General features: G+C 45.9%; 1 protein-coding gene across 1 annotated transcript; it reads right to left on the bottom strand.

Moving 5' to 3' along the window:
- Positions 1–3634: 3634 nt before the first annotated feature.
- Positions 3635–24687, bottom strand: LOC133905931 (15-cis-zeta-carotene isomerase, chloroplastic-like). The gene is made up of 4 exons (XM_062347739.1): positions 24112–24687; positions 4847–4993; positions 4544–4753; positions 3635–4440 (listed from the first exon to the last, which is right to left on the bottom strand). The coding sequence occupies exons 1-4, from the start codon at positions 24514–24516 to the stop codon at positions 4105–4107; spliced, it is 1098 nt and encodes a 365-aa protein (XP_062203723.1). The 5' UTR covers positions 24517–24687; the 3' UTR covers positions 3635–4104.
- Positions 24688–27331: the final 2644 nt, after the last annotated feature.

The raw sequence follows: 27331 nt of genomic DNA, 5'->3' as shown, positions 1-27331 counted from the left end.
AGGATACTAATGCATAAGTTATGGTTCTGGCACATGGATTGCTAACTTCTACATGTTTCTATCCGTGAATAGTTTTTTAAGGATATTACATTCCTTCAAGTTTGTCTTTACAGACTTTTCCCATGTTAACTTTGGTCGACCCCTGCCTCTCTTCATATTATCAGCACACCTCAGTATCTCGATATGCATAGGTGACTCTACAGCATTCCGTTGGATATGTCCAAACCATCTCAACCGATGTTGGACAAACTTTTTTCTTCAATTGGCGCTATCCGTATCCTATCACGTATATCATTATTTCATATTTGATCATTTCTTGTATGGCCACAAATCCATCGCAATATATGCATATCTGCTACACTTAACTATTAGACATGTCGTCTTTTAGTTGGCAACCATTCGACATCAAACAACATCATGGGTCGAATCGCCGTCCTATAAAACTTACCTTTCAGCTTTTGTGGCACCCTCTTGTTATAGAGTATGCCAGAAGCTTGGCTCTATTTCATCCATTCGACTTTGATTCTATGACTAGCATCTTCATCGATATCACCATCCCTCTGTAGTATCGATTCCAAATATCAAAAGATATCCTTCTTGGGAACCACCTCTCCACCGAGACTAACATCTTCTCCCTCATGCCTAATAGTATCAAAATAACACTTTATATACTCGATTTTTGTCCTACTAAGTCTATAACCTTTCAATTCTAAAGCATCTCTCTACAACTCCAATTTCCTATTAACCCATATCCTACTCTCGTTAACTAGCACCACATCGCCAGCAAAGAGCATACACCAAAGAATATCTCCCTAAATGTCCCTTGTGATCATATCTATCACCAAAGCAAATAAATAAGGGCTCAAATATGACCCTTGATGTAGTCCTATTTTAAGCGGAAAGTCATCGGTGACACCTTCACTTGTCCGAACACTTGCCACAACGTTATTGTACATATCCTTGATAAGGGTAATGTACTTTGTTGGGACTTTGTGTTTCTCCAAGGCCCACCACGTGATATTTCTCGGTATTTTATCGTAAGCCTTCTCCAAGTCAATAAATACCATGTGCAAGTCATTCTTTTATTCCCTATATCTTTCCATAAGTTGTCTTATAAAAAAAAATCGCTTCCATGGTCAACCTCACAGGCATGAAATCAAATTGGTTTTTGATAATATTTGTCATTCTTGTTAGGCGATGCTCAATAACTCTCTTCCATAGCTTTATTGTAAAGCTCATCAACTTAATTCTATGGTAATCAGTATAGTTTTGAATATCTCCCTTATTCTCGAAGATTGGTACTAAAATATTTCTTCACTATTCTTCTGTTATCTTGTTTGACCGAAAAATTAGGTTGAAAAGCTTAGTTAGCCATGCTATCGTATTGTCTCCAAGACATCTCCACAATTCAATGGGGATACTATCAGGGCCTATCAGCTTCCCTCTTTCATCCTTTTTAAAGCTTCCTTGACCTCAGCTTCATGAATCCTTCGTACAAATCGTATGTTGGTATCATCAAAAGAGTCATCTAGCTCAATGGTAGAGCTCTCGTTCTCCCTATTAAACAATTTATCGAAGTACACTCGCCATCTAGTCGTGTTCACATCATCTCTCACCAGAAGTCAACCGGTCCCATCCTTGATGTATTTGACTTGGTTGATGTCCCTCATCTTTCTTTCACAGATCTTGGTCATCTTATAGATGTCCTTTTCTACTCTCTTTGTGCCCAACCGCTAATAAAGGTCCTCATAAGTCTAACCCCTTATTTCGCCTCACAGCTCGCTTTGCGGTCTTCTTTACCACTTTATACTTTTCTATGTTGTTTGCACTCCTATCAAGGTGTAAGCATATGAAATATTCTTTTTTCTCCTTAATAGCTTTCTAAACATCCTCGTTCCACCACCAAATGTCTTTAGCTTTCACACCTGCATCCTTTGGTCACCCCAAACATCTCTGAAGCCACCTTTCTAATGCAAGTTATCATCTTTATCCACATGTCGTTTGCATTCTCTCCTTCCTTCCAAGGGCCCTCGTGAATAACCTCTCCTTAAAATTATGTGACGCCTCTACTTTGAGCTTCCACCACTTCGTTCTTGCGATTTTGACACCCTTGTCCTATCGAACATGTATGCGGAAGCGAAAGTCAGGTACCGCAAGCTTATGTTGAGGGACAACACACTCTCCAGGTATCACCTAACAATCTAATCAAGTATTTCTATCCTCTCTTCTTGCAAGGAAAAAATCAATATAGCTAGAGTGGTGGCCACTACTAAAGATCACTAAATGGGATTATCTCTTTTTAAAGAAGGTGTTAGCTATTATCAAATCGTAGGACACATCAAAGTTCAAGACATCTTCTCCCTCTTGGTTCCTACCACCAAACCAAAAGCCCCCATGCACCCCCTCAAACCCTATATTAGATATACCAACATGGCCATTAAGGTCTCCTCCTATGAAAAGCTTTTTACAAATAGGCACAATACTAACCATATCATCCAGGTCTTCTCAGAATTGCCTCTTGACGCTCTCATTGTGAACTACTTGAGGGGCATACACGCTAATAACATTCAAAACCAAATCCCCAATGATCAGCTTAACAAGGAGAATCCTATCTCCGTGCCTCCTGACGTCTACCACTTCATTCTTGAGGTTCTTGTCAATCAAGATGCCAACTCCATTTCTACTCGCAGTCCTGTGTATCATAGCTTGAAGCTGATATTCTACACCTCCTTCGTCTTTTGTCCCTTCCATTTAGTTTCCTGGACACATAGAATATTTACACATCTCCTAACCGCTGTATCAACTAACTTTTGCAACTTACCTGTTAGGGACCCCACATTCTAAGTACCTAAACAGATTCTACTTGGCTCGACTAGCTTCCTTACCTTTCGCACCTATTTTGACATTTGCGAAGACACTTGCTCATTTTTCACTACACCCGAACGCTGATGTAGCACGCCACTAAGGATACGATGACCCAATCCTTGCCCATTTATCATCGTATCAAGATCAAGATACATCACGCCACTAAGGAGGTGCTAGCCCGGCCCTTGCCCATTTAACACCATACCCGAGTTCAGATATAGCGCATTGCTAAGAGGATTACGCCCCCAACGAACTTCTTTTGAGATTCATCTTCCTAAGAGTGGCTAAGTTTTTTTTTACATTGACTCCTCCTTAACCTGTGTTTGGGACCAGCTATGTTGGTACAACATAAGCAAAGTTACTTGAGCTCAAAACCATTTTAATAAAATCAAATTCATATGACAAATCCAATTCGATCATCTCTTTATCTCAGCTTCGCTTTTTGTTACGACTTCAATTCTTGATGTCTTGGATCTTGGTCTATTAAGACTAAATAAACCTAGTGCACATCACCACTAAATTATTAGCCTCAAAACATTGGATCAAGCTACTAAACCTAAACCCCTATTTGTAGTACCATTAAAGGAAACAAACATATCTGCTCAAGTGATGTTCTCAACTCCATGATTAGTTGTCTAAGCAATAGATCCTTATATCTTTGTGAAACTCTACTTTTTGACATTGATATTGAATCCTTTAAGGTGTTTGAGAACCCAAATACATCACATAGAATCCACAAGACTAAATCTTTTCACACTAGCAAGCCATGTTAGTTCCATTAACTATATTGATATTAATTATCAAAACATATAAACACTATATTAGAGTCATTGATCTTTCAAAAGGCTATATAGCCTACACCAACTTGATTGGTATAGAAAGGCTTTGTTGTCGTTGTGGAACCATACCAGACCTAAGCCTCTTGCCTCTAAAAAACTGAACCTCTTGAGGTGGTAGGGGATTCTAGGAACACGATCAAGGAATCAGAAGCACAGAAGGGCCGATGATCAAGGAATCAGAAGCACAGAAGGGCCGATTGTTCCTGATGAACCAACGAAGTCACAACCGGCAACAATGGCAGCGGCAGAGATGGACACCTGTAGACACAAGATAGCCCCCAATCTAGGGATGCATTCTGGTATGGCCTCCATGGGAGCAAAGTAAACTGCTGAAGTACCAAATTTCTATTTCTTTGTTTGTGGAAATGGTAGTGAACGACATATGTACATCTCTGTAGTACTACCAGGGAAGTTGGTAACTGGACGCTTGCATCAAGGGATGAGCAAAGTATGCCCCCAAGGTTAAAGCTGTGATTGCAACATACGGTAACCGGATGAATTCCTTGTAGTAATCTTTGGGTAGTTTCTGCCGTCCATCGACGATTGCAGCAAAAGGCACAACACTTGTTCTCTTCTTCAAGACTTCGAAGGCTTCACCATAGCGTGATGCTAGCCTCCTGTCACCGTTCCAGGCACCAAATAGATGGTGGCCGATCAATCCAACGGAGGCTGCAACAGCAACCGAATTGCCAATCCATAGTGTGTGAGCAAGGCACCAAACTACCTGGCCAACCATCTATAAGATAAATGCTAGTTAGAAGGCAAGCTATAAATACCAAAGTATAGTAAATGCCACGCAGTAATAGAAACACCTTCAGAAGTTCCATAGAACAGAGTACCTGTGGATGTCTTGTGATACGCATTATTCCAGTTTCCCACATATGCAATTTTGGCTTGTCCACAGCTGCCACTTCCAAAAGATTAAAAGTAGATGGATACAGAAAGAAGAATGAAAGGAATGATGAGAGCCAAACAAGCTCATGGATGCCAGAGATGCCCTGAACTTGCCATAGCTGAGTACCATCATACCGATGATTTATAAAATATACCTACAAGATAAGGCAGGTTTCAAAGATGGAGCACGATTCAGCAAGATTGGTACCATCTGTCCGAATGGGGAAAAAAAAAAGACAAGAACTCACAACAGTAGTAACTGCCAAAGGCAGTGAGATTCCAGCAAATAGCACTCGATAAGCACGCTCCCCTATTATTTTCTCACCAGTTTCCCGTAGGCTTGCCATACCACTATGTACTACGGCAAAAATGATGGTAAGGAGCAACATCACGACCTGCAATGGAATTGTATATGATTAATACATATATATTTGATAATTGAAAAATAATACAATTTGCCAAGGTAACAAGTACCCCAAACAGATTTACCATACCAGATGTGTAAATTTCTATCCATCAAGGCAACAGCAAACCAAAAGAAAAGAAGAAAACAAAACAAGAAGTGAAAGAAGAATATGAAGTATTAGAGTATATTATGTATATTAGGCTTTCCTTCTATTATTCTACTTGCCTAGTATAGTCCCTCTAATTGAGGATTGTAATCTCCTGTAATCTTGCCTTTTTGGCTATTAATAGAAATGCCACCCCATCCTTTGTGTTGTACGGTGATTTGCTCCAATTCTACATGGTATCAGTTTTCTCTTCCCTTCCTGAGCTTCTTCTGCTGTTCCTTCTCTGATTCTCACCCGCCGCCGCTGCTAACCCTAGTAGCCGCCACCTCCCATGTCAGCCCCGGTCACCGATTTCACGGACGCCGCCGCCTCTAGCGACAGCGCCTCCGGGGTGCACGTCGTGCCGCCGGTCGTCCTCCACCCGTACTGCACCATTGCTGTCAAGTCTCACGTGCTGATGACCCTCGACATGAAAACAGCGAACTACTCCCGCTGGTCCAAGTTCTTCCGAACCATGTGCACCAAGTTCGGCCTTCTCTCCCACATCGATGGCTCTGATGTCGCACACCTAGACGACCCCGCATGGACCGTCGCGGATTCCGCCGTCCTCAGCTGGTTGTACGGCTCTGTCGTCGATGACATCCTGGACTCCGCGATGGCCGACGATGAGATGGCCCGCGACCTTTGGGTCATAATCGAAGCCTTCTTCCACGACAACAAGGAATCACGTGCCGTCTTCCTCAATAGCCAGTTTCACTCCCTTCTACAAGGTGATCAATCCATTGCCGACTACAGCCAGCGCGTGAAAACCATGGCCAATGCTCTCTGCGACGTCAGCCACCCCGTCTCCGACTCGCAGCTCATCCTCAATTTGCTGCGCGGCCTCAACCCCCGCTACTCCAACACCGCCGACGACATTGCCAACTCGACGCCGTTCCCCTTCTTTGCTCGAGCTCGCTCCATGCTCACCTTCAAGGAAACTCGCCTCGCCAACAAGACAACGATCGCCACCGAGACGGCTCTATTTGCCGGCGGCTCCCCCTGCAGCCAGTCCGACTGCCGCTCCACGACGACACCTGCTCCACCTACTCCGGCCGCCTCTCCTGCCCCCCAATGCCGGCCATGGCCATCACGGCGGGCGCAACCGCCGCAGCAAGCACAACGCTGGCACTAGTGGCCCCCCGTGCAGGCGCACTACTCCACCGGCTGGCCCCTGGTTCTGCTTCAACCCATGGTCCGCTCCTGGTGCCTGTCAATGGGCACTCCATGGCGGCCTGTGGCGCTAGTCGCCAGCCCCGGGCCTCCTCGGCGCTCCTTCACAGGCGCACACCACCTTTGCGCCTCCTCAGCCCCACACTGCACCAACATGGGACCAGCAGGGGCTGATCACCGCCCTGAACCAGCTCGCTGTCCAGGGACACAGCGGCTGGGTCGTGGACAGTGGCACTACCTCCCACATGGCGTCCAACAGCGGTACCCTCCTCATCTCTCATTCCCCACCTAACACGGCTGTCACTATTGGCAATGCTTCACGTCTGCCCATCACCTCTAGCAGTCACACTCTTCTTCGTACACCCAACACAAACTTTTCTCTAGCGATGTTCTTGTTGTTCCTCATTTAGTTTGCAATCTTCTTTCTGTTCGAAAGTTCACTCGTGACAATAACTGTTCCCTCGAGTTTGACGCTTTCGGTTTTTCTGTTAAGGATCTTCAGATGCAACGAGTGATGCTTCGCTGCAATAGTGAGGGCGACCTCTACACCAATCCTACTGTCGATTCTCCTGCCACTGCCAGAGCCCACATTGCCATCTCCTCCCAATTATGGCACCAGCGTCTCGGCCATCCCGACATTGCATCCCTTGTTCATTTGCATAAAAGTTCGCTTATTGCATGTAATAATGTAGCTCGCTCGCTCTGCCAATCCTGTCAGCTTGGTAAACACACGCACCTACCTTTTGCTACATCAACTTCACGCACTTTTGCTCCTTTTGAGCTTGTTCATTGTGATGTGTGGACCTCTCCTGTGGCTAGCATATCTGGTTCGCTATACTATTTGGTCGTTGTTGATGATTTCTCTCATTTTTGCTGGACCTTTCCGTTTAAAAAGAAGTCCAACGTTCACCAACACATAGTAGACCTCGCTTCCTACGCCAGCACACAATTCGGCCTCCCTCTAAAGTCCATTCAGGCTGACAACATCGTGAATTTGTCAACCACGCCAACACATCCTTCTCTGCTTCCCGCGGCATCCTTTTGCGCCTCTCTTGCCCTCACACCTCCTCACAAAATGGCAAACCCGAGCGGATGCTTCGCACACTCAATAATGCGATTCGCACGCTCCTTCTTCATGCTCATATGCCTCCTAGGTTCTGGGCCGAGGCCTTAGCTACTGCCACTTATCTTCTCAACCGATGTCCCTCCTCCTCCACCAGTGGTGCTATTCCCTACACCCTCCTTCACCAAACGCCACCACAATACAATCATCTTCGGGTTTTTGGTTGCCCTTGTTTTCCAAATTTATCCGCTACTGCTGCTCACAAACTTGTTCCTCACTCTGCGGCTTGTGTCTTCCTTGGTTACCCCCCTCAGCATAAAGGATACCACTGCCTTGACCTTGCCACAAACTGAGTCATCATTTCTCGCCATGTCGTGTTTGATGAGAGCAGCTTCCCGTTTGCCAACAGTGGTTGTTTGCCTGAGTCTTCTCCTAATACCGACTTGGACTTCCTAGTCAATGATCTTGCCATGCCAGTGCCTTGAACTGCTACCGTGGCACCCTTGCAGGTCTCTCCGGCGACAGCTCCACTCTCGGGTGTTGAGCGCTCGCTGCCAGCAGCATCTGGCGTAGCCTCTGAGGCGCCAGACCGCCCGCCCATGCATCTTGTCTATACACGACGGCCACGTGCGGCGTCATCCTCGGCCGAGGTCTTGCCGCCAGTCAAATCGGCACCGGCCTCTCTGCCTGCTATTCAGTCGACTGTTCCAAACCCTGCGCCGGTTGCCTCGGCATCTGCCCCAGCCATCTCGGTCTCACCAGATGATTATACGGTCCCGTGCAGCCACAGACCGCTCGGTGGAGTTCTTCTCCTTGACGGCTCAACTTGCTCCTGTCTCTGCCATCCCGGCCAATTACCGCAGCGCCCTTGCTGATCCCAATTGGCGTACTGCGATGAACGACGAGTACAATGCTCTAATGGACAACAATACCTGGCACCTCGTCCACATGGCGTCAACATCGTCTCCGAAAAGTGGATCTTCAAGCACAAGTTCCACTCCGACGGTCGTCTGGTTCTCCATAAGGCATGCTGGGTTGTTCGTGGCTTCTCCCAGCACCACGGCATCAACTACGACGAGACCTTCAGCCTAGTGGTCAAACCGACGACCATCCTCACCGTCCTCTCCATTGCCACGTCACACTCCTGGCCGATCCATCAGCTTGACGTCAAGAATGCATTTCTTCACGGCACTCTCGACGAGATGGTCTATTGTCAGCAGCCCTCCGGCTTTGTGGATCCTACTCATCCTGACCATGTGTCTTCTCCAGAAGTCCCTCTATGGCTTGAAGCAGGCTCCCCGGGCATGGTACCAGCGGTTCTCCACTTACATCCACCAGCTCGGTTTCGTCGCGTCCTCCTCCGACACGTCCCTGTTTGTCCTCCGCCAGGGGACCGACATGGCTTACCTGCTGTTGTATGTCGACGACATCGTCATCACCGCTTCTTCTACAGCACTTCTTCAGCGCCTGTATCACCCGACTCCGCTCGGAGTTTACCATGACGGACCTCGGCGACCTGCACTTCTTCCTCGACATCTCTGTCACGCGCTCTTCCGACGGGTTGTTCCTGTCCCAGCGACAGTACGCCGTCGACCTTCTCCGCCGCGCAGGCATGGCTGAATGTCACCCCACCACAACACCGGTGGACACTCATGCTAAGCTTTCTGGCCTTGGCTGTGCCCCTATTGCTGATCCATTCGAGTACCAAAGTCTTGCAGGGGCCTTACAGTACCTGGCGCTCACCTGTCCGGATTTGGCGTACGCCGTTCAGCAGGTGTCTCTTCATGCATGCTCCACGGGAACCGCACCTTGCGCTGATCAAGCGCATCCTGAGATACGTCAAGGGTACTCTCGACATTGGTCTACACATCGGCCTATCGCCGGCAACATCCCTCAACGCCTACTCCGACACCGACTGGGCTGGCTGCCCGGACTCCCGACACTCTACCTCCGGCTACTGTGTTTTTCTCGGAGACAATTGTCTTGGTCCTCCAAACGCTAGACCACGGTGTCTCGCTCGAGTGCAGAGTACCGTGCTGTTGCTCATGCCGTCGCTGAGTGATGTTGGTTGTGGCATCTCCTTCAGGAACTCCATGTTCCACTTCTTTCGACCACCGTAGTGTACTGTGAAAATGTCAGTGCCATTTACATATCCACCAATCCAGTACAACACCAGCGGACAAAGCACATTGAGATCAACATTCATTTTGTCCGCGAGAAGGTCTCTCTCGACGAAGTTCGCGTCCTGCACGTGCCCTCCTCTCATCAATTCGCCGATATCATGACAAAGGGTCTTCTGACCCAGCTATTTTAGGAGTTCCGGTCCAGTCTTTGCGTCCGGTCTCCTCCTGCTGCAACTGCAGGCGGGTATTAGAGTTTATTGTGTATATTAGGTTTTCCTTCTATTATTCTACTTGCTTAGTTTAGTCCCTCTAATTGAGGATTGTAATCTCTTGTAACCTTGCCTTTTGGCTATTAATAGAATGCCACCCCTGCCTTTGTGCTGTGCGGTGATTTGCTCCAATTCTACATGAAGGAATACTGAATAAGAAGTAAAAGAATAATACAAAGCCCCTTAAGTTCATAAAGTCCCTAAACATCATGAACAGAACTATGGTTGTTCCTAAACATTTTAGAGATTTGACTTGACACCAATTTTCTTGTCCAAATTAAATTCAATTGTTGATGTTGTGGTGTTTGTTTCACTTCACTTTGGAACAAACTACAGAAGCAGTTGTCAAAATGCCAATATCCATCATGAACTTATTGTAGTTTCTCTTGGTTTTTTCTTAAAAAAAAGGTCAATTATTCTTGTTGGTTCCTCTGCGTTCTTGCAAGAAATTAACAATGTCAAGAACTGTACAATTTTGCCTATCCCCCACCAATATCCAAGAACTCTACAGGTTTACTCGATTACCCAATGGATATAGGTAATACAGGGTAAAATGGGTACAGGAGGGTGTAGAATGGGCAAACGTGACGCGGGTTTCGTTGTGGACAAGCACGAGTGTTCCCACACCCTCGCCGATGGCACCCCCACAAAATGAGCTCGACTTTCCAATACCATGAGAAGGCCAAAAATTTTCCAAATATGTCACTGCCATAGAATTCCTATAAGTTTTTGCCATTGATGTCCATCCAGATGGGAGAATCTTTCAAGAATGGCACTTCTGCCGCTGGGTGGAAGAGGGCATGTTCCTCACCTGATGGCAGAGTGTGTGCACAGGGGAAAAGAAGCAAATGCAACAGCAGCTGTCAGTCGGTGGGTTAAGGTCACGGAATGTCACCGCTACAATCGCTGCAGTTATGACAGGGAGAAGTAGCCCCCAAGCAGTTGCGGTTGCAAGAAGATCACCATGGAAACGGGGAAGAAAACAGTGGTGCAGCTTGGTTCAGTGATGCCAGTCGCAAGCTCAATGAGTGTCAGTACTACAGTAGAGCAGGCAAGGTTTCCACAACTTTGTTGAGGTGAATCCGCAGCAGCAACTCAACCGAAGCCAAGGGGAACGAAGAGGCATGAGAAGAGCTCGCTGTTGGTGGCAACATTTGGGAGAACAGTATTAGCGGAACGGTGAAGCTGCAGCGAGGTGCAAAGATGGGGAAGAGAAGAAAGGGGCAAGGATGGCGCAGTCATTTCTCACCCCTCACAGACAGCGCTAGTAGCAACCCTAGACACACTAGTGTATTGTAATATTTGCATTTTGCTATGGTATTCGCAAGCTGACCTACGTTGCAATGGTGCTTCCCTCTCAATATCATTCTATGGTTGCAATGGCACAAACATAATTTTAAGTTTTCAAGCACGCTTGCACATAGGAATTTTCTATAAGTTATTATTATCCCTATAAATCAACAACAACAACAACAAAGCCTTTCAGTCCCAAACAAGTTGGGGTAGGCTAGAGATGAAACTCATAAGATCTTGCAAGTCTAGTCATGGCTCTGGCACGTGGATAGCTAACTTTCACGCACCCCTGTCCATGGCTAGTTCTTTGGTGATATTCCAGTCTTTCAGATCCCTCTTTACAGACTCCTCCCATGTCAAGTTTGGTCTACCTCGACCTCTCTTGACATTATCCGCACGCTTTATTCTTCCGCTATGTACAGACGCTTCTGAGGGCCTGCGTTGTATATGCCCAAACCATCTCAAACGATGTTGGACAAGCTTCTCTTCAATTGGTGCTATACCAACTCTATCACGTATATCATCATTCCGAACCCGATCCTTTCTTGTGTGGCCACACATCCATCTCAGCATGCGCATCTCCGCTACACTCAACCGTTGGACATGTTGCCTTTTAGTTGGCCAACATTCTGCGCCATACAACATCACAGGTCTAATTGCCATCCTATAGAACCTGCCTTTTAGCTTCTGTGGTACTCTCTTGTCGCAGAGGACGCCGGAAGCTTGGCGCCACTTCATCCACCCAGCTTTGATTCGATGGCTCACATCTTCATCGATTTTCACCATCCTTCTGCAGCATCGACCCCAAATATCGAAAGGTATCCTTCTAAGGTATCACCTGCCCGTCAAGGCAAACCTCATCCTCCTCGTGCCTAGTAGTACTAAAATCGCACCTCATGTACTCAGTTTTAGTTCTACTAAGCCTAAAACCCTTCGACTCCAAGGTCTGTCTCCACAGCTCTAACTTTCCATTTCCCTATAAATCAAAATCTATAAAAAGAAATATAACTGGTATGATTTCACTTTAAAATAAAATATATATAACAATCATATTTTGGTTTCTGAAAAGTGGAAATTCAAATATGCACCACATGCCATGTAATCGTGTGCATTTTACTGGCACACAAAAGAAGTTTGTACAGACCAGTTATTATTCCGAGAGATTGACAGCATTAAGGATCTTCTTTTCCAGGTACATTGGCACCAGATTCAGTGGCAGGAGACGGGAGCGGGGTTCCAAGGAAATAACAATCATGGTCTCAATGAAACTCCGGGGAGAACAAGCATCATGAGGAAACACATGAGAAATCTCAAAGTTTTGAATTGAAAAATATCGGTGGTTGTAAACAATGGAATCCTCAACTGAAAAATAATGGTTAGAGACAACAATTGGGACAAGACAAAGCAGAAAATTCAGGAAGTGCTACTGCTGGGGGTCTGGATCCTAACATAGGCAAAAACAAAGTAGAACCATGTAGCAAGTGTGGGCGCTTGGGACACAAATCAGAGAACTGCACCAAAACATTCAAGTGCAGCAGATGTGAGATGGAAGATCATATTGATACAAAATTGTCCAGAAAGGAGATCTTGGGAATTCATGGCGCATTTTGTGGTTTTGCTGTACATGGGCAGGGATTCCATTTTATCAAAAGTACTTGTGAACAAGGCATGAAAGACACAGCTATCTGTGCTCTGAGTACTGTTAAATCTGGAACAGCTTGTGCCAGGCAAACTGAGGTTGAATTCAAGAAGCTTGCAGGCCCTAATTCAGCCTGGAGATGGTATGCTAAGAAGATATCAGAGAATCAGTTTCAGATGTGCTTTCCTAATAATGCCCAGAAGGTGGTTGACTTGTCACATTTCACTGAAATGCGCATGCGAACTGACGATGGATAGTACAAAACTACCGTATATGAGTATCTTATATGTATCCAGATCCCCTACAGTTTCATGTATTCTCGAAGCATACGTCCATTTCTAGGAAAGAAATCCTTTTACGTATGGAAACTGCCTGCGAGCCGCGAGCACCAGGGTATCTCATAAACATGGAAGTTTATCTCTAAGGATAACATAATCATACTCGAAAAGAAGTATAGAGGTTACACGGCAACCCCCATATATATATATAGAGCCAGGGGGGTCTGTGGAGGACAAGACACATGCCCATCACCCAAGCATACTGAAGCCTCAAGTGCACCACAAGCCCTGAGCTTTCTATTCTCGCGATCTACATCGACATCTCGCCAAGACTACACGCAAGGAGCTCTCAACTAGGTTTAGATCCCATCTAGGCAAGCCAAGACACAACCACCCTTGTAATCTGTCTCAAAGATCAATACAAGATCACATGACGTATTGCTATTATCCTTCAAGAGGTCTGAACCTGTATAAATCTCTGTGTTTTGACGGACGATTCGGCTACAGGGAGTATCTCTTACTTCATTCACGTATTCGTAAGATCGGCAGTTCACAAATCGTTAACAAGAACTGATGAATATGTGCTGATAAAAGTAGACAAATGGAAATCTTCGATAGGATCTAAGGGCTCACTTGATGTGGCATGGTTTAGAATCAAAGGAATCCCATATGACAAAAGGTCTAAGGAAACAGTGTTCTATGTGGGTTCCATGGTTGGATTAACTCTAGCACTGGACAAAGTAAACCTCCAGAAATATGATTATGCAAGCAAGGTACCTGCTGTAATGGAAGGGGTGCTGGATGACCTACACTTATATTTCTTTAAAAGAGAGGTACAGCAGGAAGGTACTACTGATCCAGATGGAAACAAATGAATTAGTACTGGGGTTCATGATAAACCCGGCGCTGATCAACCCTCTCCTAAGAAGCCCAAAATGAATGAGCAGGCTGGTACATCACAATCAGGGCAGATGCAACAAGGAGACACCAACACTGGGACTGATAAGCAGACAACCAAAAAGTTTATGGCAGATGCTCAAAAAGGATATTATGCCATGGGTCCCTTAATTACACATGTGGAACCAGAAGGAAAGAATAGAGGCCAAACTGATGAACAAGTAGAACTGGGTGATGACAGTGAGGAAGACGAAGGTCTTCTTATTGGATATTTGATAGCCCCTGGTGGTGGTGAATCCCTAAATATAGGTCAATGGAACAAGGAGATGAGGATATGAAGCTTTGGTTGGTGAAATGTCATGATCACTCTTCTGTAGTGCTTAATGAATATGGGTCTAAACTAGTGAGATATAAGTTTGATCCTCTTGCTGCTATTGAGGCCAAACTGGCTTTACAAGCAGGGGGGCAGATCATCCCACTCGAACCTATTATGGAGAATAGGGAGGACTCTAATGATGCAAAAGAGATTAGGGAGACCTCTGTTCCCCTTACACTCAAGTAGTTGGTCCTGAAGAGAGTAATTAAACTAGAGTTATCTCTATCGGTCCTATGGGCACTCAGGAAGAACCTAGGGTGGAGTTCTCTAGTCAGGAAGATGATGTGGCCAGAGACATGGAAGTGGAAGTAGAAGCGATTAAGAATCTTGAACATGAAATGATGGGTGATAATGATTCATATGAAGTATCTTGTCGGCAGCAGGTGGTGGGTAGTGTGAACACTATTATACAGTCGACTATGGACACAATAGGAAAAGAGGAAGGTAAAGGAGTCCATGATAAAGAGATCTTTGCTTGATGGAGTACAGAAAGGGGATAGCAAGAATGAATTTAGGAAAGAGAAAAAAGAAGGAAAGCAACATATTCCTGCAGCCAAGATTTAAAACAAGATGATAAACAGCAACAAGGAACCTGAGAGAAGTGCAAGATTGCAGGGTCAGTTGCAAGGGAAGGTAGCTGACAGAGCGGTGGACTTAACCAAAAAGAAGAATTTGGAAGGTACCAATTTAAACAAATCAAATTCTTTTCCTGTTCTAGATAACCTTTCTTTAGTTACTAGATCAGCTCAAATGGGTGTGCATGTTAATGTTGATGATACGGAGAAGATTGATCTACTAAAAGAATTAGAAATTGCTAGACATAATTTAGCTGATAAAATACAAGATGGGATAGATAAAGCCGATTCTGAGAATAATGCTGATATCCCCTCTGTGGAACAGCAGTTCCTGAATTGGGAATCTGAAGAATATGATGACGATGATTTAAAACTGGTGTCCTCTAAAAAGTCAAAAAAGAAAAGAAAAAAAGTTAAGATGAGCCCCACATTTAGATCCAGAAGGTTGGCTTCCCCTTGGTTGAACAAGCCTTGCTGGAAGGGGATGGTTCTATGGTTAGCTCTAGACCTGTCAATATGAAAGATAGAAAGAAAAAATACGCATAAATGAAAGGGCTTATATGGAACTGTACAGGGGTTGGTGAAAAAGGTATGGGCACCTATTTGAGGGAGCTCATTTATGACTATCACGTGGACTTTGTGGGCGTTCAAGAAACCATGAGGAAATTTTTTGATGAGAGGTTATTTAGAAAAGCGGACTTTCAAAAATCTTTTGCTTGGCACTGGCCACCCTCATCTGGTAGGTCAGGTGGAATATTGTATGGAGTGAACTTAGATAGATTTGATGTTGAGTCTTTCCATTCAGGTGGATTTCATGTTGATGCCACTGTGTATGATAAAAAAAATCCAGAAAAAATGGTCCCTAGTTATTGTGTAGGGACCTGCCCAGGAAGAGCATAAAGAGCAATTCCTTATTGAATTGTCTCAAATTTGTGCTAGCCACAAATATCCTATGCTGATTGGTGGTGACTTTAACATACTAAGGTTTAGCTCAGAGAAGAACAAAAAGTTTGGGGGCAGTAAAAATACTGATATGTTCAATTTTATTATTAAAATGTACGAATTGAGGAAGCTGTACCTATCTGGGGGCAAATACACATGGAGTAATAACCAGGAAACCCCTACTGGGAGCTAATGTTCCCCTTGGCCATTTTGAGAAAAGTCCCTAGATATATGTCAGATCATAATCCTTTGATGCTGATCCTATTGTAATTCCCCAGAAAAAAGCCTTTCAGCTTTGAACTTTCTTGACTGCATCATCCTGAGTTTATGGAGAAAATTGGTGAAATTTGGGGTCAACCTGTGAAAGCCAAATTAGCTGTGGCTGTTTGGATTATTAAGGAAAAAAAGGGTTAAGAAGTTCCTTAACGGCTGGGGCAATAATTTGAAAGGGGAGATTAAAGGAAAAAACAACAGTTACAAGATGAACTGCTGAGCCTTCTTGATCTTTTGGAAGAAAAAAATATGCTACTGCGAGTCAGTTAGACAGGAAAACTCATGTCCAAACAGAATTTTTGCATATTCTAGAAGAGGAGGAATTTTATTGGAACAAAATGTCTAAATACAAAATGGCTACTAAAAGGTGATAATAACACAGAATTCTTCCATCGTGTTGCAAATGGCAAAAAAAAGGAAAAATACAATTTTCAGTTTACAACAAGAGGATAGAACAATTGAAGGGGATGAAAACATCTTGAAACATGCAACTGAATATTACAAAGACCTTTTTGGTCCTGCAGACAAACCAGACTTAACAATGAATGCAGCTTGTTGGACTGAAGATGAAAAAAATATCATCTCAAGAAAATGAGTAGTTGACTATAGAATTTACAGAGGAAAAAATTAAGGCGGCTATTTTCTCAATGGAAAAAAAATACAGCTCCAGCGCCTGATCATATTCCTATTGAATGTTATCAGGTCTGTTGGGATATCGTTAAACAGGACATGTTGAATATGTTTAATGAATTTCATGGTCACCAAATGGATGTTAGTCGAATCAGCTATGGCATAATTACTCTTCTGCCCAAACTAAAAGATGCTAGCAAAATACAACAGTATAGAACAATTTGTCTACTGAATGTTCTGTACTAGATTTCACTGAAGTTCTTACAATAAGACTTGAGAAACTCATGAAAAGGATCATCAATAGATGTCAAAATGCTTTTATCAAAGGTAGAAACATTATGGATGGGATCATGAGCTTGCATGAGATTATGCATGATACTAAGATAAGGAAAAATGAAGGTGTGATCTTAAAGCTAGACTTTGAAAAAGCTTATGATAACATAAGTTGGATTTCTTATTTCAATGTTTGGAAAGTAAGGGATTCTGTGAGAAATCGTGCAAATGGATAAAAGCAGTGGTAATGCAGGGGACCTTAAGTGTGAAAGTAAGCAGGGGACCTTAATTGTGAAAGTTAGTAACCAAATAGGCCCATATTTCCAAAGTGGGAAGGTGTGAGATAAGGTGATACTTTGTCACCTTTTCTTTTCAACTTAGCAGCAGACTCATTGGCTAAAATGATTCACATGCCACAACAGAACCAACTGGTTAAAGGTTTGGTTCCTCATTACATTGAAAATGGAGTAGTAGTGCTTCAATATGTTGATGACACAATCTTGTGTTTGCAAGATGATCCTGAATCAGTTCTAAATATGAAACTACTTCTCTATCTATATGAAGCTATGTCCAGACTGAAAATAAATTTCCAAAAAAGTGTGATTTTGATTATTAGCCAGGATGATCAGAAAGCTACTTTTTATTCTGGTATGTTTAACTGTGCCATAGGGAAATGGCCATTAAAATACCTGGGTGTACCTGTCTCTTGTTCTAGACTACACATTATTGATTGGACGCATCTAGATGAGAAACTGCTCGAGATTCTAACCCATGCTTATGTATCTTTTGTAATTTCATGGCAACACAGATCGCACACTCTGGTTTGAATTTTGAAACCCGGTTTTCCCGTAGACTATCTTTACGTCTTCTCAATCCCGGTCGGCCATCCTCTGCCAGTCCGGCGGTGCGCCTCTAGCGTGACTCCCCCTCCACCATACGTCCGTTGTGGATCATGTGCTCACCGGGATCCTCCTGACCCGGCAAACACTCATCCAATTGTTTTCCTGGTGGCTCGACATGGTGGCCGCATCGCCGATCTCGCCTTCGCTGGTTGAGAACTTAGCTGCTCAATCCCCATCAACGGCTGAGTTCATCCAAGCCGCGTGCTTGGCCGGCTTCTCAGATGACGAGATCTTTTGAGCGGAGGAGGCTGCCGAGGATGACAGCAATTCCTCGCTGGCGGCACAAATTGTGGAGGCTGTGGTCAAGCAATTGAGCGTCCAGGACATTGCCATCAAGGTTCAAAAGCAGAAGTCCCCTGCTCAACCTTCATGAAGTGACCATCCCAGTCGTGGATGTGGGAAGCCTCGTGGTTGGCTCATGCGTCCATGGCAAGGGCCGCTGCCCAAACGCCAGCCGCAACTAGTGGTGGTCCTAGGCGATTTCCTTATGGGGGAGCCTTCGGAGATTCAGATTGGAAGGTCCAATTTTGGCCAGCAATCCCAGGAGCTTTCCCAGGATATTTCACCACCAAATCCTTTCCATTTTCCGACGCTGCTGCACATCTTCCAATCTTTCATCAAGATCGGCCTAAACCTTTGCATATTCCTGTCGCTCACTCTCCAACATTTGCACAGGTGATCATGGGTGGACAATCGGATGACACCAAATCCAGCAGTGCTGGTCAGAACAAGGGGCCGACACAGGGTGCAACCGACGGGCAACAGGGGGTTCCAGCTATGGACCATACCGGTCGGCAGGTCGACAACCATGGAGAAGGCCAGTGCTTGGGCAATGGTCATGGTCAAAACAAGAGATCCTTCTCCTTTGGCGGGCGAGGACGGATTACAATGGCTTGCTCTGAGGTACCCGTCTTTCAATCCCTCGCTGAGGCCAACGCAACGGGCAATCAAGCTGGCTTCGGGGGCAATGCCGGCCCTGGAAACGCCTAGGATTGGAATTTTTCTTTCGGTGTTGGCTCTTCATCTCACCCTTATCTGAGGGGACGCCTTGGTACTGGGTCACACATAGGTGGTCGTGGGCACAACTAGGGTCACCCTCTGAATGCTACAAAGGCGATTGTGGGTGGCGATAACACTCTAGTCGCTATTGCGGCCTTCCTTACCTCCTCGCAGACATGTCTTGAGGCAACATATATCAAGCACAAATCAAAGAAGGTGTACTGCTTCCGCTGTAAGACAAAAGGTCATTCTATGGAGGTCTGTGACACATTTCTTTATTGTGTAATCTGTGACAAGCATGGTGATCATCTGACAACTAAGTGTTCGATTTTGAGGCTTCCTAAACCGAATGGCATGCTCTTTGGTTTCAGAGGGGATAAGTTGGGGTTCTTCTAGGTTAATAATTCGGGTCACAAAGGAGTTGATCTTCAGATGCCACCTACTGCTTTGATCAAGGTCATAGTAATGCAGCACTCCAACCTTGCCGAGCGGTCTCCACTTACTTCAGGGCCGATTCTTCCGCTGGCTGTGCATTGGAGGCTCTCAACGGGCTCTCAGCGAGAGCTGACCAAGAGCTACAGTGCGCGCCCTGTCACCTACCCCAGCGGCCGGTGGGTGCTCCGAGCTGAAGCCTTCCGCCAGCCAGCAGGTGGAGTTGGTGCAGGGAGGGACCGTCCATAGGCCACCTCCCAGGGGGCGCCGCTGCCCTTCGCCCAACATGGCCGAGCGCAGGTTTCCTTTTGCGTCAAGGCCGGTTCAACTACTGGCAATGTGTCGGATGCTTCGACCAGCCAAACTGGGTGCTTGGGCTCCCATCTGGCGGGAGCTGCCTAGGTGGAACAGCACACATCCAATCTTGGCGATACGACAGTCGCGGCTAGCCGTACTTCTTTACATAGGGCACAGCAAGCTACAATGACTTCGACTTCTGGCTTTGTGGCTACGAATCTAGACAAGAGTTTCGTTCAAGGATTCCAACCAAGTGGTTTGGCTCCAGCTAGACTTGAGTTAGCTTCGGATCATGCGCCGTTGTCGAAGACTTGGGATATCTCACCACCTTCCCCTACTACTGGCTGGAGCTCCTGACCGCCGACCTTCCGCCGATCGGTAGGTGAAGCGTGCACGGGTCAAGACAGTCCCAGGGCCATTGCTTCTATATCTCCTGCTGACAAGTTCAACATCGGGAGGGCTAGGCAGCAGGTGCTTGACGATGATACTTGACCAGCCTCTCCCGATCATCTGCATCGTCGATTGGTGCTCGCGCGTCTCACCAGCGACCGGATTCGGCTTTGCGAGTATCATCGGATGTCACAGCAGGTGGCCTCCGTCGTAGTGGGCGCCAGCACTTCTCCCAAAGGGTTGATGGCTCTTCGGAGGTGGACAAAGACTCTTTGTTGCGGGCTATGAGATGCACAGCGGAAAGGAACCTTGATGTGGCATGGGATTCCAAAAGAGTTGATAGTTTTGGAGGTCTATTACCACGGGCAACTCAGGAAGCGTCGGCTCAAGGTACGTGTTTTCATCCTGCTCATCACCATCCTTCTAGTTCAAACCTGGTGTCCAATCTTAGTCCTCTCGGTATTTCGTTGCAGCAGCATAGGATGGAAATAGAGAAGTCTTGTGATGTTTTAAAATAATTCTTTGATCAATCTAAATTAAGAAAAAATAATCAGCATAACTACAATAACCAAACAAAATTAAAAAATGACCAAGTTGGAGAAATGACAAGTGTAAGTGAGGATGATTCGAACGCCAATTTGGATGGCTCCATTCTATCTCACTTGATACGGGAAATATCGGAGGTTGAAATGGATGAGGTGATGCCCGGAAACACTGAGTGTGTCTCTTGAAAATCCAAATCGCTCCCCTCAAAGAAAAAAAGCTATCTTTTGAAAATGGCCAAGAAAACTAAAGAACAAAATGGTGGAAAATGAAAGACGTTTTCTGGAATAGCACTATAGCAGAGGTATTCGGGACTTGGCTAAAATCAGATTAATTGTCGATTAAAACAGTGAACAGGCTGGATTTTATGGCCTTGCTAGAGACGGGGAAGAACACCGTCGATGCAGGGCTCGTGACTCGTCTCTCTGGCGATCAGGACTTCCAATGGCACTACCACCCTCTGTAGGGCCGATCAGGAGGCATCCTTGTCAGAATTAATGTAGATACCTTGGTTGTCGAGACTATTTACGATGGGGATTTCTTCGTCAGAATTCATCTTCGAAATAAAATACTCTTTCCAACGGAGCTTAGCCGCAGTGTATGGGCCGGCTAAAGACGATCTAAAGGCTAGCTTTTTTGGAAGAGCTTGTTAATACTTGTCGGGATATTCGATCTATGTTGGTTGGTGAGGACTTCAATATCCTTCGCTTCCAAAGTGAGAAGAACAATGATAGATTTCACCATAGGTGGCTTTTCCTATTCAACGAGATCATTGACAGCTTGGATTTAAGGGAAATTGAGCTATCTGATCGCACCCGTGTCCAAATTTATTTGCCGAATCGGACACCCCGAATCCGAGTCGGATTCCGACACCCGTGTTGGATTCTGAGTTGTATTTCGCGTGTCCAAATTTTTTTTACCGAAGTCGGATTCTGACACCCGTGTCCGTGTCCAAGTAACACTGACGGGCAAACAACCTTCAATCCCCCACTTTCGAAAAACTCGATCGCATGCTTATGTCTACAGAATGGGAAGAGAGATACCCTTTGGTCACAGCCCGGGCTCTCGAGCGGACTAGGGTATCAGACCACACACCTGTTCTCATTGACACCATGAACCTAATCATTAGGAGGGAGCACAAACCCTTCAAATTTGAATTGAGATGGCTACAACATGAGGGATTTGCCGAACAGGTGAAAGAAATTTGGAGCAATCCGGTGGCAGGTCAGAACACCATGTAAAAATGGACAAAAAAATCAATTCGCCGAGACGTCATCTCAGATGTTGGGCTTCAAACACTGCAGGAACATATAAACAAAAAAAGAAAGAACTCCTTGAGATCATAGATAACCTCGACCGGATTTCTGGATCGCGGGGTTCAGATTCAAAGATAAATTTAAAAAATCAGGCTAATGAAAATCTGGTCAAGCTCCTACGTGAAGAGGAGCTAAAGTGGTATCAAAGGGCAAGTATGGAAAAAGGAGACAAACAGCAAATATTGTCAGGAGGTGCGGAAGCTCTACAACAGGTGGCGTTAATCCATCATCCTAAATAGAGCCATGTGGTCAATCAAGACGTGTTGCTGCTGGAACAAGCAGAGCCCTGAAAAAGGCACCATCAAGCAAATTGAAACATGTCTTATGCGAAGGCTTAGACAGGGAAGGAAAAAAGCATCTGGAATGTGGAACTTTGGTTGTTTTGCCTAACAATGAAGTACTTTCTTGGTTGGAGTTTTTGGTTTAATTGATGAAACTATCCTTGTAATTTTGTTACATGAGTAATGAAATTTGGGTATCAGCCCATTCTAGAAAACATTGACACCGGACTTTTCTTTGAAAAAATATAGTGACCATCTACAAGTTTTACACTACGTGCATACTCAAAAATGATCATAACCACTTAACTAGTCTAAGAAGCACATGTTCCGTTATATAGTACAAGGATCATAGTTATATTGCCCCGCAAACTTAGGATTTCAAACACCACCGGAGTTTCAAAATCCATCCTTGCTCACAAACTTGAGTCCCTAACCGAATATAACTATGACAGCAACCGTGGTCTTGACTCCTATTACATTATTACTTATTAACTATTTACCGCCCCAAGTTTGTCAACCGTATCATCTGGGCAAAAGCGCATAGCATGAAAATAGAATCTTCAGACAAATATCAATGTCGATAGTTGGAGCTTACATTAAATAAAATACTAGGAAATTTAACATTAGCATACCGCTACACAGTCCACAAAAGCATTATTTTTTGTTTTGTCCTATTTCAGTAACTGTTTTCACTTGTATGAACAAGATGATTCAAGCGATAAACTGCAAGCATCACATCTAGGAATAAATGCGCATTTCCAGATTTAATTTAATTCCTAAATAGATCATTAATAGAAACCGATAAACTGAAAAACATGATATAGCGACAGTACAACGTAGGCATATAGGTAACAGAACTATGTATGTAACACTCGTACATGGTCACTAACAAGAATATCACAAAACTATCCAGCATGATAAACATGACTAAACATAGGCTACTCATAGCGCATGTACTCGTCGGCAGCGTGAGATGCAGAGGCCCCCGTGATGGCGATGCAGCAGACGACGACGAAGAGGATGTAGAAGATGCAAATCGTGATGATGTAAAGGAGCAAATCGTGAGGAGTCACACCAAGCGCTTCCAAAAAACTTATTCGCCCTTTTCCGATGCAAGATCTCAAGAGCGATGGGTCCCGAAGATCTGATCTCCCGTTCATCGGTGCACACCAGCGTAGTGGGATGGAGTATACTATGTGCGGCGGCGTAATAGAGAGAGGAGGCAAAAACCCTAATTGGGTGTATCCTTTGTGGCGGCGGGCGGCCGATATATAGAGATAGTTGTGTGGTTGAGACGCGTCACGATCGGACTCGGTTGTGTGCCATGATTGGATTTTTAACTGACACAATTTTCATATATATCCATTTGCCTATGCAGCAAAAGAATAAAACTGTAAAAAGAGACCGCAAGCTACTAGACCCGATTTCGACAGGCTATTCACGCAGGTGCCATGCACCCGAGACGGACCATTCACCTTTGCTTGGGCCACGGCCTAGCGAGCGAGCGCACGTGTGTTTTTTTAGTTCTCTCATCCACACATGCTAAGTAGGTGGAGGAGACAATTCCTTTAAGTTGGTCTCCCTCCACCCTTACTAGTATTTTTGAACTAAAAGATACACTCCCACTCCACTTAGTTGGGCTTTTCAAATTTATTTAGAATTACTCAAATATAATGGGCAAGCACGTATATCCTAACATACGATAGCACAATTTTACCTCGTCGTAGCACAAAAGGAGGTCTCACAGGTAAGAGCTCCCTGTCCCAGATCACATGAACTCGCGACAAACAAAAGGACAAGTGGATAACGGTAAAGCAGAAAGCCCCCACAAAATTTCTAGCAATTCAGGCAAGAACACACCAGGCTCATCCCAATTCCCAATCCATCAACAACACTAAAACTGGAGTAGTAGGCACGAGAGTGAAACAACAAAATTAAAAATGAATGAAATCCTCAGCACTTAAGCAGGCAGAAACCCCAGTGAGCGCACTCACGCACCTCGTGGCTGTCGGAGACGGAGGCGACGGCGTCGAGGAACCTGGTCCCAACCCCAGTGCCGGGGTCGATCCACAGCACGTTGAGCGCCAAAAGCACAGCGGCGAGTATCCCGCCGAAGTAGGCCCACGACGCCACGCTCTGGTCCCCGAGGCGGAACGTGGCCGAGTCCTCCCCCACGAGGCCACCGCCATCCTCCTCCGAGCCCGCGCCGCCCCCGACCTCCCGGACGGGACGGGCGTGCGAGAGGAGGCGTCGGAGGGGGAGAGGAGATGGCGGCGCTCGGGCTGGGTTTAGGAGGGGAGCAGGTGGCCGCGGGAGGTGGCGGAGGTGGAGACAGTGCTTGTGGTGTTGATGGGGCAGGAGTGGTGGTGGGGCGGCGAGGTGGAGGCGGAGGTGGGAGGCCATGGCGGGGCGGGGGTGGTGGAGTGGTGGTGAGGCGGTGGTGGGAATTGAAATGGGGCGGTGGTGGGAATTGAAATGGGGCGGCGGTTAGAGTGGTGGTGGCGGCGGCATCTTTGGGGAAGGGTGGTCGGAGGATGCGGTGGGCGTGGGATTTGGAGGGTGGTGTGGCCGGACGTATCTAAGAGCATTTCAAGAGACACTCAATATAATATTTTATAGTTAAATTTAGAAATTTTATCTCTGTATACTCTCTTCAATAGATATTTTATATAGTTTTTAATATTTAGATGTTCTTAATATCTCTTTTCATCCTAACTAGAAATTAGGAACCAGCTAAACTCCTAATCCCACCTAGACCCACCTACCTGCTCCCACTCGCCCGCACCTCCTACCCTCCTCCGTCGAGTCCTGCTGCCGTCACACCGAGGAGAAGAGGGCTCGGGCCGAAGCCCTTGTTTCCCATGACACACAGAGTGAATACCGCCCAAAGCCCCTTGCTGCTGCTCGTTGCTACCCACGACATGTAGATGGGAGAAGGGCAGAAGCTCTATTGCACCGCCGATTAGCCGTCGTCGAGATCGTGTTGCCACCTACCACCGCGCTCAGCTTCGACCTCTTACTAAACAGCAAAGTCGGGGAGCCGGCCAGAAGTGTTGGTGCTCGTCAGTCCGGTGTGTCTTGTTGTAGGTTGTGCGCTGCCTTTTGTGCCACTGTGCTTGTCGTCTGCTGGCCAGCCATGCGTACTAGCCGACGATGTGTTTCCACCGTGCTGCTGAGCTTCTGCCGTTGGTTTGATTTGGTTTTGTTTTCCGTTGTTTTGGTAGCATGTTGTCATACGAGTTGTAGTCGACATGCTGATCTGTCGACTGGTCGTGTTGTCGTTGTTGGGCCGGTGCGTGTATCCAACCATGCTTTGTTCTGCCGGCCTCGGTTGCCGTCATGTTGTTCCCCGGTTGTGCCGCCTTGAGTGCTGGTGTGTGTGCTATCGGCATGGTGTCATTATCTCTGTGTTTCGGTTGGTGTATAGCGGCTGATGATTGGCCAACACATATGTGCTGATGGCCATGTTCCTGCTGCCGCCTCCCACCTAGAAGAAGCATGCATTGCCTCCTGCTAGAGATTCACTCCACCTCACTGATGTTCTATCCCCCGCTGGAGTTGACGAGCTCGCGTATGCTGCTGCTGTGCACGCCATGAACTCTCTAAGGGAGGAAGGAGGAAGATAAAGGGTGGGGTCCTTATGTCGGCGACACAGGAGAGGGAAGAGAGAGGAATCTGTTGGAATATAATGATTAGGTGTAGGGAGTCTGTTGGAGATAGAAAAGATTTAAAAAGTGAATTTTATTAGAAAATTTCTTTATACGCTAATATTGGGTGTGAGTTTTTAGCATCTCCTAAGATGCTCTAACAGAGCTGCAGGCAACCGAAACTTCAGATTACTCCAACTGGTGTGGTAACGGCCGCCTCACCCGCAACAAAGGAAGTATCACTGGGATAAAAAACGACACAGCTAACGAGCTACTACTGGTGGGTGTGTTAGTTTGAAAAGAGGGGAAATAATTTAGTTCGGGCCCTATTTAGATTGAAGGAAAAACGTTGGGAAAGTTCTGGAAACGCATTCTGCAAGAATCATACTCTCTCTCATCGTTTGGAACGAAGGAAATAGCAGAAAACTTTCCCAAGGAAAGGCAAGGAAACCTGTACTTTTGGAGGAATCACAAAATGAGCTCCGAGCTCAGGGAAATCTTTTCCACGGCAACTTGCTCGCTGTCTGAACGTATGAGATGTCATTTAGAGGTAGTGAATAGGTGTTTTCTGAAATTTAAAATTTTATAGTGGATTAAATTTTTCAGGTAATTCGGGTCAACCCGGATACTTTGGGTCCGGAGATTCCGAGTTCTGCCCGGATAGTCCGGATGAAATAGGAAATCGAAGGCTATAAAATTTTAAATAAATTTATTTAATGTCACGAGTTACCACAGGTTCCTAAGGATGTATGAAGGCTTTTTAAAGGATCACCTATAGCTAAAAATACACAAACACTAGATCGGGGGTGTCGGAGGATTAACAACAGTCGCAGGGATCCCGAGAGACCCCTTTTTAGAGATTCGGCCGGGGATGATCCTGAATACGTTTATCGGAGAAATAAATGGGAATGAATGCAACGGCCGGTGGTGGGGGTGTTGACCTAGTGTAAGAAGAAGTAAATGCACCGGAATTTAGACAGGTTCGGGCCACACGGGGGTGTAATACCCTACTCCTGTATGAATACTATAACTGTCCTGAGGAAGTCCCTCTAGGATGTTGCTGGTTACAAGAATCTTGATCTATCTAAGAGCCTGGGGCTCCTTGTTCTTCGGCTCGGACTGGGCTCAACCTTCCTTACAGTGTTTCTCTTGCACTGTGTTCTTGTCTATTCGTTGCCTCTCAACCGTCTTCTTCAGCTCTCTTTTTCGTCTCCTATTTTTCGTATCCTATTCAGCTATATCCTGCTTCTGTGCCGCCGGCTGCTTTAAGTACCCGCCGGCCGCAACGTGCCCCGAACAAAAGGGGGGGCACGAGTTCCGAGACGCCATAAATGGAAAGGGCGTCATCATTTCCTCTGGGCGAAGTGACCTGGGATAGAAAATGCGTCGCACGCCCGGTCATCCGTCACAATAAATGCCCTGGTAACGGGCGCCGTGGAGAGGGCCCACCAGGCAGCCGCAGAGCAGCCTGGCGTGCCCGCCCTGTCTTGTTCCCCTGCCACAGCAGCGCGGCAGACGGAACGCCTTGGTCCTTACGACGTTATCTGAGACAGGCCAGATGGCACGGGACG

This window comes from Phragmites australis, chromosome 23 (genome assembly GCF_958298935.1).
Source record: "Phragmites australis chromosome 23, lpPhrAust1.1, whole genome shotgun sequence".
Taxonomy (NCBI): Eukaryota; Viridiplantae; Streptophyta; class Magnoliopsida; order Poales; family Poaceae; genus Phragmites; species Phragmites australis.
The sequence above is the reverse complement of the archived record's forward strand: the minus strand, read 5'-3'. Positions and strand labels throughout refer to the sequence as shown.

Excerpts from the sequence above, each read along its gene's own strand:
- LOC133905931 (XM_062347739.1), bottom strand. The coding sequence starts at position 24,516 with ATGGCCTCCCACCTCCGCCTCCACCTCGCCGCCCCACCACCACTCCTG. Across the intron at positions 4,994-24,111 it reads CCGTCTCCGACAGCCACGAG|GTCGTGATGTTGCTCCTTAC; the intron begins GTGCGTGAGTGC and ends ATTCCATTGCAG. Across the intron at positions 4,441-4,543 it reads GTATCACAAGACATCCACAG|ATGGTTGGCCAGGTAGTTTG; the intron begins GTACTCTGTTCT and ends TTTATCTTATAG.